This window comes from Atheta coriaria, unplaced genomic scaffold (assembly GCF_025399875.1).
Source record: "Atheta coriaria isolate IRGN ID8LTWV9N9 unplaced genomic scaffold, Caltech_Dcor_3.1 hic_scaffold_8_pilon, whole genome shotgun sequence".
Taxonomy (NCBI): Eukaryota; Metazoa; Arthropoda; class Insecta; order Coleoptera; family Staphylinidae; genus Dalotia; species Dalotia coriaria.
Genome location: NW_027045450.1, coordinates 6,409,013 through 6,424,553, shown reverse-complemented (window position 1 = coordinate 6,424,553; position 15,541 = coordinate 6,409,013). Strand labels below are relative to the sequence as shown.

The following is a 15,541-nucleotide window of genomic DNA, read 5'->3' as shown; positions in this document are numbered from 1 at the left end:
ATAGTTAAGGGGTACTAGTATTTGGTTTTGGAAATTTTAAAGTTTAAATGCGAATATCTCGGGAACTACTTGGTTAATTTTATCATTTTTTGAATATTTATTTATTAACAATAAAAGAGTAATATTAATAAATTTTATTAATAATATTAGAGTTATATTTTAAATAAATTGAAAAAACTGATAAAAAACGTAAAAATCGCGTAAATTTTTACTTAAAATAGTGTTTAATTGTTTATATTTTTATGCAATAGTTGCTAAATTTTGAACACATGGAAAGAAGGAATATATTTATACCTGAACTGAATTTCAATGGAAAATATTAAAATTTGACGATTTTACACTAGATTAAAACAAAAAAATCTAAAAATTGTTGCGAAAAACACATTTTTTTAGTTTAAAACGACGCCATTTTGTCAATTTTACATAAAATTCAATCAAATTTTGCACATATATTACTGGAAAGCATATTTAGTCGTAAAATAAAAATCAAATAAAAATATTAATTACTTTTCACTTTATTAGCAAATTAATAACATTTTTCATTAAATTTCTACTAAAAAACAAAACTTCAACTTTGCTCCTCCACCATTTTGTCAATTTTAATCCAAAACACCTAAAAATTAACAGACATCTTCACTAAAAATATATTAACCCTCAATATAAATATCAACTAAAAATATTAATTATTATTCAACTTATAAACAATTTTCCATGGAAAAGCATATTAAAAAACTTAAAATTTTATTGTATATGTGTTTTGCACTTGGGAACATTTAGAAACTAGTTTACAAATAGAAAACTCAATAATTTACGACAACTGGTTTTGTTTCTGTCGTAATTGCGTGTTTGCACACTCGGGTGGCGGCACGCATATACTAAGGTCTACTAAACTCATCACATGCGCTCGCAGTGTTGACTTTTCAACAGACCGGCATGTGATTTAATAGCCCCGCATGTATTAATAGCACAAATTGTGATTTTCCATTTTATACGGAACATAAGAGCTATTGTTCGCCAGATGGCGTCACTTTTTACTTACCTTTTCTCGTTTTTTAAAAAAACTCTGAAATTTATAGGATTTAATATTCATAAAATACATTATTTATCGTGTGTGTATTTCTCAATATTTATTATTGTATAGCGAGGTATATGATTACTTAATTTATGTACAATTTTCAAAATATAATAAATAGTAGAAATAAATAGAAAAACATGCGAGTGGATGATGAAGGAGTGGCATGAAGAGAACACCCGCCCCCCTGGGCGTCAGGAGGCGGTGTCCATGTCGTCATTGTAGTCGTCGTCGTTACGTTCGTAGTTGCTTCAGTCCTGTCGACGCCGAGTCAATCCGGCAGCGCGGCCGCCTCTTCGGGCGTCGGCGCCGCCGTGGGATCATCCCACTCCAACGCCGTCGTCCCGTCGAGATAATCACCCTCCTCAGTACCCTCCTCCACCAATGTGGGAAGAGGCGTGGTCGTGGGCGGCCCATGCGTTGTATTCCGCACTCGTTTCCTTCCACCACCACCGCCGCCGCCGCCCCCGGCCAACTTCGTAATACCTTTCATCTGCAGCCGCTTCTTCTTCGCGCCACTCGACGCCAGTCTATCACCTAATTTCGTCTTCGCACTACTACTGCTCGCCTTCTTACCACCACCACCACCAACGTTCAGATCAACAACAACTCTTTGGCACTCTTCACTATCGTCCGATTCACACCTATGGCTACTATTAATGTTACTATGGCTATTGGCTACGGGTCGTACGCGTTGTCTTTTTCCACCGCCCCCGATGCAGGGCGACTCCCCTGGGGCAGCCAGGGAGTCTTCATCTTCGGGACACTTTCGTTTTCGTTTCTTGCGCTTCTTGTGGCGTCGACAACGCGTCGGGGCTTGTTGTTGTGAATGGGGTTTGACTGGATCCGCGGGGCAGGAATGCCCGTGATGTCGCACCGGGTGGAGATCCTCCAGTTTCTGAGGTGGTACCGTCCTGGTGAGGACCCTGGTGTATGAGGATAACCTTCCTAGAGGGTGTCCGGCATGTAGCAGCACCTTGCGAGGTGTACCCTTTCGGTTCAGCGCTAGGTACATGGTGCGTTTTTCATTGGAGTACCTCGTTGAGGAGTAGGTGTTGTAGTGGTGCTCTTGGATCATCTCGTTGAAGACGCATTCTTCATTAAACTCCCTCTGAAACAGAAAAAAAATTGAAATCATTATCATGGTGAGGTTAGGTGAGGCTAATTGAACGATTTAAATTCTTTATTTCTATCTTTATCTATTTTGGTGATCTTTATGATCAAGGGTTGTTCCATTCTTCAATTATCTAAAAGCTCCGATCAGGTCCCTTAAACTAATTTATGATACTTTTTCTTTCAATTTGATCCGAAGTAAAGTATTCGTTAGAAGCGGACCATTAGTAACTCGATAAAACTCTACAAATCTACTTCCGTCAACGTTGGAAACTTGTACGAAGTTTCTGGCAAGGGAAACGTTTAAAAGTTAAACTTTAACTTCATTTCTGACTTGTGCGAGGAAAGCGGGAAAGCAATTTCGTGCGATTGCGAGACCCGTGTCACAAAGTTTAGAGCGTGCGAAGTGCGATTTAATGTTTGGTAATTTATAGGTTACAATCAGGACGTTAACCTTAAAGAAGTACGCTGGTAATACTAGATTAAATATAGTTTCGGTGCTTTCACTTACTTGTAGACGCGGCTATTGTCTGAGGATTAGTTATTTATTAATTACTCGAAAACTGTTTGTGGTAGATGGATAATTTTAACAGTGGTTTAAGAGTATTAAATTCTGCATAGATTTTGGTAAAAATATTGATGATGTGTATATTGTGTAAAAAGTTATAAACAATTGAAAAATTTTTTTTTTATAAATTTTGTAATTTGGTTGAAATTAGGTTATAACTTTTGATAAAAATGTGTGATCAATGATATTTTTCTTAAATTATGTTCAGAATTTAATATTACATAATCTACACTAAAAATTAGTTAAATAAATTGACCACCGTGCGAGGTATTAACAAATAACTGTAAGTAATTGACGATAATTTGCAGTCCATACTCAGAAGCCGCGAATAAAATTGCATTGTCATAGTTTTTAATTAATAAAAACAAAACTATTTGAAGAAATTTAATAATTCTTTCAGAAATAGATGTCTACTTAAATTCAACACCAAATTATTTATAAATTTTGTTTCTAAAATTATTTAACAAAAAGTTATAAACAATTAAAGTTAATTTTGTAAAAAATTATAAAATCGACCAATCACTTCAAAATTTTTAAAGATTCATAAAGAATTAAATAATAAACAAATCTATTTAAAAATAATTAAAATATATTAATAACTTTTCAAGTTATTAACAAAAAACTAAAAATTTCTACCCAAATAATTCTTATATAAGTTCCACGACTATATAAACTCAATTTGCATTTAATTATCACCGATTTATTTGTGATTCCCATTATCACACAATCTGACAGCGTCATAAATAGTAAAATATGAAGTCTTTGTACTTTACAAAGTAGTACCAATGTTTACTCAAGTTAATTTAAGCGCGGAAATGTCAAACGCCTTGCGTACCCTCAGCGATAAATTAAATAATAGATTCGCGACGCGCCGGCAACACGCGCATCTAGATTAAAATCTAAATCTCGTCCATGGTCCATGACCAACACTACACTTCGCTCTGACTTAACAACTTCACAACGTTAAACACGGCTCCAGTGCGTCGTAATCGCATCCTTATGCTCATTGTCAGCTCGTCCTAGCAACTAGCACTAGGTGGGCAGGATAAAAAGCGCAAAATGCCGGCGTGGTTTATTTATGATCGCCGCCACAATAAAGATAATGGCCGCGTTCAAATTCACTGCGGCGCGAATACGAATATAAACCTGATGAATTAATGCGCGCCGCTGAAGAAATTACTCCGCGAGGCGCGAATTTACAATATCGACACGCCGAACAGATAAATCCTTACACACAAACCGTATTAGTTATTATTATTATTATTAGTATGGTTGGCGGCTATCAGTATACACTAACAGGACAGGAGATTAATTTCGACTTACCGATCCGTAGAGAAAACCGCACGCGTCCATGCATAAGTACTGACAGGTTCCGACGCCTTGGATCTTCAGCTTGCCAATGCCAATCGCCGTGCGCTGAAGTATAGCTGAAACAAGAATTAATTATTATTATCAGTGATTTATTGTAAACACTCGGTATATTTGAAGTAATTTATGAGCGTAAGTGCGTTTGGCATGCGTGTAACTAATAAGCGAGCAATGCATGTACCGTTTTTCACGCGCCGATGTCAAACTAAAAGGTGCATGAAGAGAATCCGGGTGGGTGTCGCGCAAGATATCGTCGTAAATATTTTTTGCATTTTCTCATGAGTGGCTGGAGTTTGTGTTGCGACGGTTTAGTTTCGATTCGATAAATATTCATTGTAACGTTTGTTGCGTTTCTTATGTCCTCGCGCAACGGTTGCTACTTGTTCACGATAGGGAAATTTGTTGGTGGTCTTCCAAGGCGACACAACGCTACACGCATCTTCGAATTTTATGTGCGTTTGAGACAATGTCTTATCGAGTTACATTAGAAAGTTGTTTCAATGGTGTAAATAAAATGGTTTTGTGGAGAGGATATTTCGTGAATTGGTGATTGTAGTGTGTAAAATATATTTGGAAACGTTGAAAACTATCAATAGGGTTTATAGAAATGTGAGAAAATGTGATTTTGTACACTAGTGTGCAAAAATTTGATTCTAAATGATTGAATTTTAGGAGAAAATTTAATTTTTCAACATGTTTTATTAAAAAAAAGTTAATTTATAGAAATATGTTGTATTTGTTGGTGATAAAATTGACATTTTTGAAGTTTATTTTAAAATAGAACTTTTGAACACTAGTGCGTAAAATTATAGGGTGTAAAACATAGAAAAAAATCATTTTTTAATTCTATTCTTGATAATTTCATATCCTACGGGTTTAAAATGGTTCTTTTGCACACTAGTGTTCAAAAATATTACTTTATATATTTAAAAGTTATCAAAAATTGCATAAAAACATAATATTGAACAAAAAATTATAATTAGAGTAGAAATTGATACTTTTGGGCACTCGTCTTCAAAACAGTAATTTTTTTGCATTTAAATATCACTTTCAATCAACACTAGCATCAAAAAAATTGTTCCTAAATCTTATTTTTCAAATACCTTCCTGCTGCGTGTTTAAAATTATGATTTTCTACACTTAATCTACAATACAACAATTTTATCTCTCTTTTTTCTTTTTCTACAATTGAAAAAGGTGATTACTTTATGAATAAATATAAAAAGTGAAGTTGTTTTCGCTCGACTTGTTATTTCCCTCTTCAATTCTTATCAAGCTGCCATCATCAGCGTGCGCAAATTGCAACACCTCTCTCACCTTGCAATACTTATTGCAATAAAAGATACCTCTGCGAGTCGTAACAATAAATAAATATTTTATCTCCCAACCACCGCTCAACCAACAGATAAATAATCTCTTTGTACTCTCTTTATATCTTTATAAATATGCAGCGAGACAAAAAATACCTACACCTACACCGTGACATACCGTGTATTAAGTGATAACTGTAATCTTAATAAGATCACTTCACACTTCACTTTCATCAACGCTCAACAGCAACGTCCATCTGTGTGACCACAGCACTGGTGTGGACTGGTGTCTCTCATTCAGATATTCATAATCTAAAGTGTCGTCATTGTATCACAGCGCAATGCATTCGCAATTATTTACGAGATAAGCGATGCGAAAATATTGCTGGTAGTGTTTTTATTTTTTTATACGAGTATAGTATGCGCAATGAAAAAATGTAGCGTAGTTTACAAAATATTGTCGAGACACTGACAGAGAGTATTATTGTGGATGGTCTTGTGGCGTGAGATGTTTGGAAAACATCTCAGCAGATCGAGAAACAGACAATAGATACGCGCAGCAAAGGATAATGGATATTGTGGTAAATTTAGAAATGGCGCGTAGTACCGCGTTTATTTTTTATTTTCGTTAAGTTAAGAGATATCGGGATTTGTGATATAACCGCAAGCCGGACGAAAATAACTCGTTTACTATTTTGAGGAGGCTACAATGTATTCAGTGGGTCATATTATTATATACATGAGTATAATAGTGTGTAAAATGATACATTTTGGGAATAAGAAGTGATAAAAAGTAATATTTTTAACATATTTACGTAAAATAGTTTGTAATATTGTGTAAATGTTCTATTATAGTGCTTTTCTAGCCTTTTTAGTTTTTAGCGTTTGTAAAATAATACTTTTACGCACTAGTGCACAAAAGTGATTTTTGGATTACTAATGACACTGATACACTGTTTATTATAAAAATATCAATTGAAAAAGCTTAATTTTGTCATTTTTTCAACATGTTTGCGTCAAGTGTTTAAAATTGACACTTTGAACACGCAGATATTTTTTTATACAATGAATATAAATTAGAAGTAGAAATATTGAAAAAGTAAATAAATCTACCAAATTATCAATCTGATGAATATTTCTCGAATTATTCGATTTTTTAAAGTGAAATTTTTGCCAAAGTTGCAAAAAATAAAAATTTCCTAATTTTATAGAATTTTTTGTAAAAAAAACTTATTTTTTACCGTTCTACCGAAATTATTCGTAATTCACTAATTCTCTTAAAAATACCAAAATAACAAGTAACACACTACAATTTTCAACCTGTTTTTATCAAGTGTTTAAAATTATCACTTTTAACACGCAAATAACTTCAAATTCCAACATAAACTTTCACACTTTAAACATCATTCAATCCAATGTCAATTATAACACCCATATAAATATTATTGATGATTTCCTTATCAATCCATTCAATTTCCCCACCGCAACACTTTCAATCATCCACATCGAATATTCCAATTAAACCGTAATCTTACTCCCGAAGAAAACTTGTAGGTGGTCATTCTATCACCACTAAGCAAGTTGACAGATTCAACACGTACCAGGAAGAATGCAGCCGCAACTGATTACGAGCGTTAGCTCGCGCGCGCGCCGCCGAGTAAAAGATATACATAATATACGCCTGTGTGCGCGCATTGTTTTTATCTCGCTTATTAATCCGAACGCATACGAATTTGTCGTAAATCCTCCTGTTTACAACCGCGCCTGCTCACGCACTTGCGCCTCGTTCCACTTCTCACCGAGTTGTGTAGTGTAGACTGTGCAGTGCACTAATGTGATGCTGACCAATGAGCTAATGTAAAATATTGGGGCATAAATAAGATAACGAAACAAACGAGCGCATTATACGCCACTTATTAGGACACCTCGTTTGAATATTAATGCAGACCGGGCGCCGAGGATGCATTTTTTGTTAACTAGATTTTCTTCTTGTAATTGCTACGAGTATTCTTCTGTGAGGTCCACGGAGATCTACATTCGATGTTCTAACAATGTGTTACATTGTTATGCAGTGTTCGATATTAATAATAAAGTAATCTAATAGTTTCTGGTTTAAGTAGGCGATATTTAAGTTGTGGCGCCCTCTGGATTTTAATATTTTCAGAGTTATTCGGTTTTTTAAAGTGAATTTTTCGCAATTTTTTTAACGTTTTGCATAAAAATTGCAAAACATTAATTTATTTAATTTTTTAGTAGGTTTTTAAGTAAAATTTATGAATTATCCTTTATTTAACGGATTTTTAAAAACCAAAAATGTGCAATTTTGATAAAAATAATTTGAGAAAATCTTTTATATTTCGGACGAAAATAATTCACTAAATCCCTTAAAAATAATAAAATAACATGTTGAACATAGCAATTTTCAACCTGTTTTTATCAAGTGCTTAAAATTAACACTTTAAACACGCAAATAACAATTTTAAATTAAAAATATTCTTTTGTGAGCTTATTTTATGATATCTAAATCAAAATATCAATTTTTGGTTTAAGTCGGCCATATTTAAGTTGTGGCGCCCTCTACATGTGCAAATTTAATTCTTACGATTAATACTTTATTAAACGATTAATTTTTCTGTTTTTTCTCGTTTCAGATGTTCACCTGTCAGTTGTCTTTCTGTTCTTCTCTTCTCTACCTGACCATGGGTAAGTGAATTCATCTGTTCATCTTGTTGGTTTTATAAATTAAAGCGTGCGACGTGCGACAAACGAAAAAAAGCGCTCGCAACCTCACAGCGATGAGGGAGTTACAAGCTGAAAGCCACGTCGGCATCGTCGGAATTAATGATTCTAATGCCCTAATCAAGCTCACATGTCAGTCGGACATAATTATCTACTTTGTTTGTTGTGCTGGAAAGCTCGCCAGTCGCTCAGCGCCCAAGGTAGGATTATTAATATTCCTTAATCATCTTTGCTTTAATAATCCACCGACGTGTTGTGTAGTATTTGAGTTGTATGTACGAGTCGGTACGAGACGGGACAAAAAGTTGTTTTTAATTTTATTCATACTTTAATTTTAATCAGTTTGCAAATGAAGAGTAAACATGTTTATATTTGCATTTTATTTACTTGCATTACAACTGCGTGTGTTTTGCGTGTTTTATTTGAACATGGGATTAAATGGAATAATATATGGAATCAATTTGGAGGAAAAAATTATTATTTTGATGTAAATATTAATAAAAATTGCGAATATTTGTGTTTTATGTAATTTTGTTGAAAATTTGGCTAAAAATGTCAAATAACTCAGCAAATATTATTCTGATTAACTTGATATTTGGTATTATGATTCGCTTTTATTAAAATTACACCGTCAGATTTAGATTTGGTCTTTCTATAAAGAACTTTTTGTTTTATTGTAAAATAATCGTTAAAAAAATTGACAAAAACTGTTTTTCGCCAATTTTGGAACACAAAAACTTTTATAACTTGAAAAGTATTAGCCCAATCTATTTGAAATTCAGTATTAATAATAATAATTATTATTACTATAATATGGCAAATTGTTTTTATTTTTCCATGTATAAAAATTAAGCAAAATACGTTTTTTGTCAATTTTCACAACAAAAAACTTCAATAACTCAAAAAGTATTCTTCCAATTTTACTAAAACTAAATATTATTATGAATTATCACAACAACTAGGATATCACAAAAGGATATCCTTTTAAAATAAAAACTTTATAAGTTATTCCCCAAAATACACCTAAAAATTAGCATTTTTACTGTAATTCCGTGTGTTACTTTCTTCGTTCTAATTATTTCGTCCCAAACACGAATTTCAACTTAACATTTTAGCATTTCGTTGACACGTTCGACATGTCAAAACCTTGTCCACACGTCTCCACTCAAATTCCACCGAAAAAACACACAGGAAACTAATTTAATCGGCGTGTTTATTGATTTGCCATTGATTTGGTCAGAAACACACTCAAATGGCGCATTTAAAAGTCCATAAATTCCCGCGTGATAAAAACCAACTATACACTAACTATAAATAAATAAAATAAAATAAAACATCTATCGCGTTACGAAATTTCAATTGAGCAGACAGATATTTGAAATTCAAGCCTCGCCAGCAACGCATTTATAATCTGCATAAATCTTCATCTCATCTCAGCGATGTTTACACAAGATATTCAGTCGGCACGCAGCGCAGCATCGATTCGATTGTAATTGAATAATTTTCGGCTTGACTGAAGAATCAAAACGAAAAACGAACATAGAACACCCAAATAGATTGTGAAATATTTTTATCTCAAAGCCTTCCACCGCTGCGTAAATTCTCATGAATTAATTAAACTCTGGCGTTGGATGAAAAAAAAAACTGTAATAAACTGCAATTTCCTTTTATTATGTTAATTACAAGCATGGTATCTAACTGACGTTAGATACCCGCGCAGCACACTTCCTTCTCGTGCATTGTGTGAGCGAATAATGAAAGTTCCGGTCGACGGATGTTACGCACGTGGTTTTATTAAACCACGTTTGTTGCAACTTCATTAAGCTGAGAATTTTGATGCGCGGCGTAAATATTTGCGCGCCACGGGCTTAAAATAAGACACCTCTGGTTCACTTCACGTCTCCATGGTAAAATTCTGCACGCCGAGGAATTTCGATCGCCATAATCGGTTTATAACATAATCTAATAACGACAACTTATTGGAAGCTTACATTACACCAGAACTTGTTATGAATATTATGCAAGCGGGGTTTATCGTTAAATTGATGATTTTACAACCGTGCGCGAGATAAGTATTTATTGAGTATTGAGTTTCACTTTTAGAAATGAAATTATTTTAATGCCCAGGGAAAGACGTGACGGGAATTTTATTTTTCTAACTGTATTATGATATTAAGGAGTGAATAATTGCTGTAGCTTTGGTGAAATTAAGATATTATTTTGATACTGGTGCAATTGTGGGCAGAATATATGTATCGGGCCGAAATGCGGGAGCTGATTAATCTAATCGAAAACGCTGTAATTTAGTTTAGTGAAATCAAAGAGGCTTGGCTGTCGTCGCATCTCATCATCGACGGCAGCTTCTTCTCGACGATGCTTTTAATCTATAACGTGCGTTCTTGCGTCACGTGAAGCGCGCGAAGCAAGAATGCAACGTTACAACTTCCAACGACTTCTAACAGTGTTACAGTGTAACTGACTTCCAACTGTTTTCATGTTTAAGGGGATTGGTATTGTTATTTTTATAGGAGTATATTGGAAATGAGGTTGTATTGAAAATAATGGAGAAAAAAAATGAAAATTTTAAGAGTTTTTGGGGAAAATTTGCGGAAAATTTTAAGTTTTTAAAAAATATTTTTAGGAAATTATATTTTGTACTCTCATATTGTTAGATATTAAATTTTCACATATATATTTTGCTAAAATCTTGATAAAAATCGAAATATCTGCTTTATTTTGAATTTTTGGTGAAAATTGAAAAAAAAATTGACAAATTTTGCCAAAAATTGTCGTAATTTGGGAAAAATCGATAGCCAATTGATTAAATCATTATTTTTCTATGTTTCTGTTTACAAAAATTACAAATTTGGCAAAAATTTACTTTAAAAATCGTACTATTTCTATTTTTAACGAAATTTTTAGAAAAATTTCTTGCAAAATAATGAACTAAAAAAAATTAAATTAAAATTGCGCAATACTAAAACTATTATCCTTTAAAATAAGTTTATATTATGACTTATTTTTTTATTTTCTAAAAATAAAACTTAAAAATTATCTTTAGATTTTGCAGTAATATAACCCCTTAACTTTAACTCAAACTTAAGCTAAAACTACAAGCCGCAGCAATGTTTCAAGCAAGATGCCTACCAACTGTCGACGTGCTGAGCCGTCGTGTATGTTTAATGTTCATAACGTGTGTAATGTTGTAAATTTATTCCATCAACACAACAAAAACAACGCGCTCGGCGGAATTCTGAAATTCAATCAGACATCGTTTTCCCCCGTAAACTAAAATTCCACCAAATGAATTAAACATTTAAATAAAAAATATTTCAAAAATTAGGTAAAGGACACGAAATACACGCGCCGCGCAAAGAAAACTCTATAGGTACTACAAATTGTATCGTAAATCTAATTTTGAGTCCCGTGATGAATGTTTTCATGCCGGAGCTGCCCGAAAACACGGCACTAATTAGAATGCGCATTTCTCGCATACGAAATAAATACGACTGTCAAGCAGTCACTTACGTAAAAATTTATTATTTACCATTATGCTATTAAATAATAGGCTATCAAAGAGGCCTCCGAGAGTGTCATTCATTGTTTGAGTTTGACATCATGCAATTCTATTCATTCAAACACAAACATACACATCAACACATAACCTATAATTGTGTATTTTTATAGAGGTTATTTACCTGTTTGTGGTTTGTATCTAAGTTGATTGACAAAAGACGCGCACGTAAATGCTACGACGAATTGGCAGCCGTGCGACCTGCGGCGTTTTATTTTTACACCGAAAAGTTGTCTTGTGACACGCGGAAAGTGAGGAGCATTTTATTTAATCCCGCAGAGTGACGTGCAGACAAGGGGACAATCAAATAAATACTAAACACACCGTTATCTTGGCGTGGCACTTCCACAAAGTCGTCGGGTTTGGGTTTACGCGCAGGAAGAAGCGAAAAGCTATAAAACGCGGATTGATCCCTCGGCGACAATAGCGCCATCTTGTGTGTTACAGCTATCATAAACACGCATTAGGCTAAATTGAATACAAAGCGTACAAAGTTGAAGTGGCATGCGGAGAATATAAACGTTTGTTAGCATTATATAATCGATTGTGTTTCATGTTTTATGAGGTTAGGGTAATGTGTGGATAATGTTGGAGTTGGCGGATAAGTACCGAGCATAGAGATTTTTTTTTCAATAAAACTTGAGGATATTTTTATACGCAAATAAAATTTTGATATTTTTGTTGGTTAAATGATCTTTAAGTGATTTGAACGTTTGTTGAAAAATGAGGTTAGTTTTTGGACAATGTTGGAGTTAACGTATAAGTATCGAACATACAGATATTTACTGTATTACATTTGAATTTTTCCTTTTTGACAAAAAAAATTAATATTTTGTTGGTAAAATAAACTTTTGTCTTGTTTTAGAGACAATATGGTTTAAATTGAAGTCAGAGGTTAAATGACGTTCGCATAACATTAATATCTGTTAGTATTACACTTGGCCAATGTTGGAGTTAACGTACAAGTACCGAACATAGCGATATTTTCAAGTAAATTAAAGAATTTAAAAAATGGTGAAATAAAATTTGTTTCTTTTTGTTGGCGATGTGTGTGACATCTCTTTAAATAAAATAATCTGAATGTTAATGACACTGTCTGCCGTTGCCGCGGTCGAATTTCGTAAGCTTTGTTCTATATTTTTTTATTTCAATGCCACGTGCCAAGTTTGAGCACCGCTATTATTCCGTAATGGAGCCGTTAAAAGTTGAAAGTTAAACGTTAAAATACATCACTCTGACTTTCACTCAACATAACCTCATAAGTACATATAATATAAATTATTACAAGTTACACAAACTTCATAGGTAATATTGATGTAATATTGATGAGTTTAGTACTTATTCGATCTTTATCCAACGAACTAACTCATCAGTATCAATATCTTCTACTAGGTAGAGTTGTGATACCTATGTACGTTTGAAATTAAATGAAGAAAAAACCTGGATGTATTATACATGCATGGTACTTGGAGAGATGAGATGCCTGAAGGCAGAAATATTTCTTAATCGGTTTTAAACGGCGCGGGCACGGCCAGCACGCTATGAAATCAAAAGTCGGCGCGCGGGATAATGAACGTCCCCTCGTGCAGTGCACATACACGAATGTGACACGGCGCAGGCTATTAGGAGCCGGCCGAAACTCCCACCGAGTTAATGACTGGTAATCGAATGTAATGCAATGTAAATACTCATTTCACGCCATGTTACAACACATGCATGAATTAGACACTTTCTTTCGTTCAGTAAATATTGAAATTCGAAAGGTTTTTGTTAGTGGTTTAATTGTGTATGGTTACACATAGATGGTGGTAATAGACATTTTAGGTTAAATTTGTTTATAATTAAAGAATAAGTGGAGCGATTTTTATTTTGTTTGATATTTTGGTTTGTTGAAGATCTGAGAAGCAGAATATCTTTAAAATTTGTAGAAAATTTTAAAAATAAAAAAGTTAGAGATAAAAAATCAAAAAATTTGAATTTATTTTATAAAATGTGAGTGTTTAAATACAGAAAATGTGTTTATTTTGTTATCAAGTACGAGAATGATCATTATTTTAATAAAAAGAAGCTGTAACTCAACACTGACGTCACTTCCTCGATTGTGACGTAATCAGGTGTAGGGAGAGATGCCAGTAGAAGATTTTTGGCAAATTTTTGTCAATAAAATCATTTTTCACACAAATGACGAACTAAAATGTCATATTTTACTAACCAAATTTCAACAATTTCCGCAAAACTAACTTATTCTTTGAAAATAATATATTTTTCCGATCTCCAAAGATCAAATTTTCATTTTATTAACAAAAATATCAACAAAACTATTAATAAAACCTGCAAACTTCTCCGTAACTGTGAGCTATTTATATATTTATATATTTATTTATTTATTTATAACTTTCAAACATTAAACACAAACACATAAACTCAACGTAAATTTACGCAAACCGCACCGATGTTTATATAGATGCCAATATTGATAACATAATTAACTCGGCGCACACATGTCGAGCAATCAGAAATTATTTAAATCTGTGCAGTAATCCGATACCTGCATACGCCGTGCGGCCGCTGATAATTATTAAGAAAGAGCCGCGTGAAATTGTTTACGAGGCGCGCTCGTCGAGTAATTGCGTTCGTAATTGAATTATCATCGCGCCGGGCGCGATTGGCTGCGCGCCGTCAGTGTCGTGTTGGGCATTCGGCGCGACTTTAACAAGCTCTGAAAATCTTCGGGATAAATAAACAAGCTGCGAAACGGTAAAATGTGTAACATGTGAAAACATTACGGCCAAATCAAATCAATTTATATGCGCGCCTCGCGCATATAGAACTCGGCTGGAGTAATTGATATTGCACTTTCTAGTCATAAGGAATATGAAGTAAATACTGTGCTAAATTTAGAGTCAAATTGTGGGAATATTAATAATTTTATTTGCTGATATTATTTTTTATGTGTCGATTGGTAAATTTAGTTTTATTTAGAAAAATACGTTTGATAATATAGTAAATATTTGTATGTTCGGTAGTTATACGTTAACTCCAACATTGTCCAAGTTAAAAACTTCAAAAACACAATTTTTGCTTTTTTGCTTAAAATTTGCAAAAAATAATTTTTTTAAATATTCTTAGTAATTATTGTTCCAATCAAATCTAAATTTAGTGTCAATATAAATAATTGCAATTATTTCAAGGAAAAACATCATTTAAACAAAGTTTTTCTAAAAATTTGCGCAAAATTTTCCAAAAACATCACATTTTTTGCATTATCTCCGTGATTATTGCTTCAATCCACGTCAAATTTTGTAAACTTGTGTATAATTATAATCTTTACGAACTTATCAAAAGATAAAACTTGTAAAGCAAAAACTCTTGAAGTTATTACAAAAAAACTTTTAATTTTTGCAAAATTTTCAATTTTTCTAAAAAATATCTGTTGTTCAATGTGTAATTCAAAATTTACTTCCTCATTTATTGAAATTTACATGCACAAAACATCGCACCAGTGTAATCTATGTGTTTTATGATGTCAACATAACCTAACCTATAACCATATAATCCCATAACAAGTCGATAGATGTCATTGCTTGCTTTGTTCCAGCGTATGTTTTCGCTAGTTTATTCACGCACATAACATCGACCATATTTCTTTGCTCACTTTTATGCGCGCTCATAAAAAGCCCTTCCGCCCTTGATGCGATTCCGTCACCCACACGAATCGCATCAAAAACAAATCCAGCTTTATCTAAAACTATATCCCAGTCGAGATTTTCTCTTCTCTCGACAGTGTTCCCATTGAT

The 15,541-nt window shown here is 33.3% G+C and overlaps 1 protein-coding gene across 1 annotated transcript in view; it reads right to left on the bottom strand.

The window, feature by feature from the left end:
* Nucleotides 1-1,098: 1,098 nt before the first annotated feature.
* Nucleotides 1,099-15,541, bottom strand: part of bnl (fibroblast growth factor branchless) — a 25,691-nt gene continuing 11,248 nt past the window's right edge. The window contains exons 2-3 of the mRNA XM_065310290.1: nucleotides 4,077-4,180; nucleotides 1,099-2,183 (exon numbers count right to left, since the gene is read on the bottom strand). Coding sequence (XP_065166362.1) covers nucleotides 1,344-2,183; nucleotides 4,077-4,180 — 944 coding nt within the window. The 3' untranslated portion in view covers nucleotides 1,099-1,343. The remainder of the gene's footprint in view (nucleotides 2,184-4,076; nucleotides 4,181-15,541) is intronic.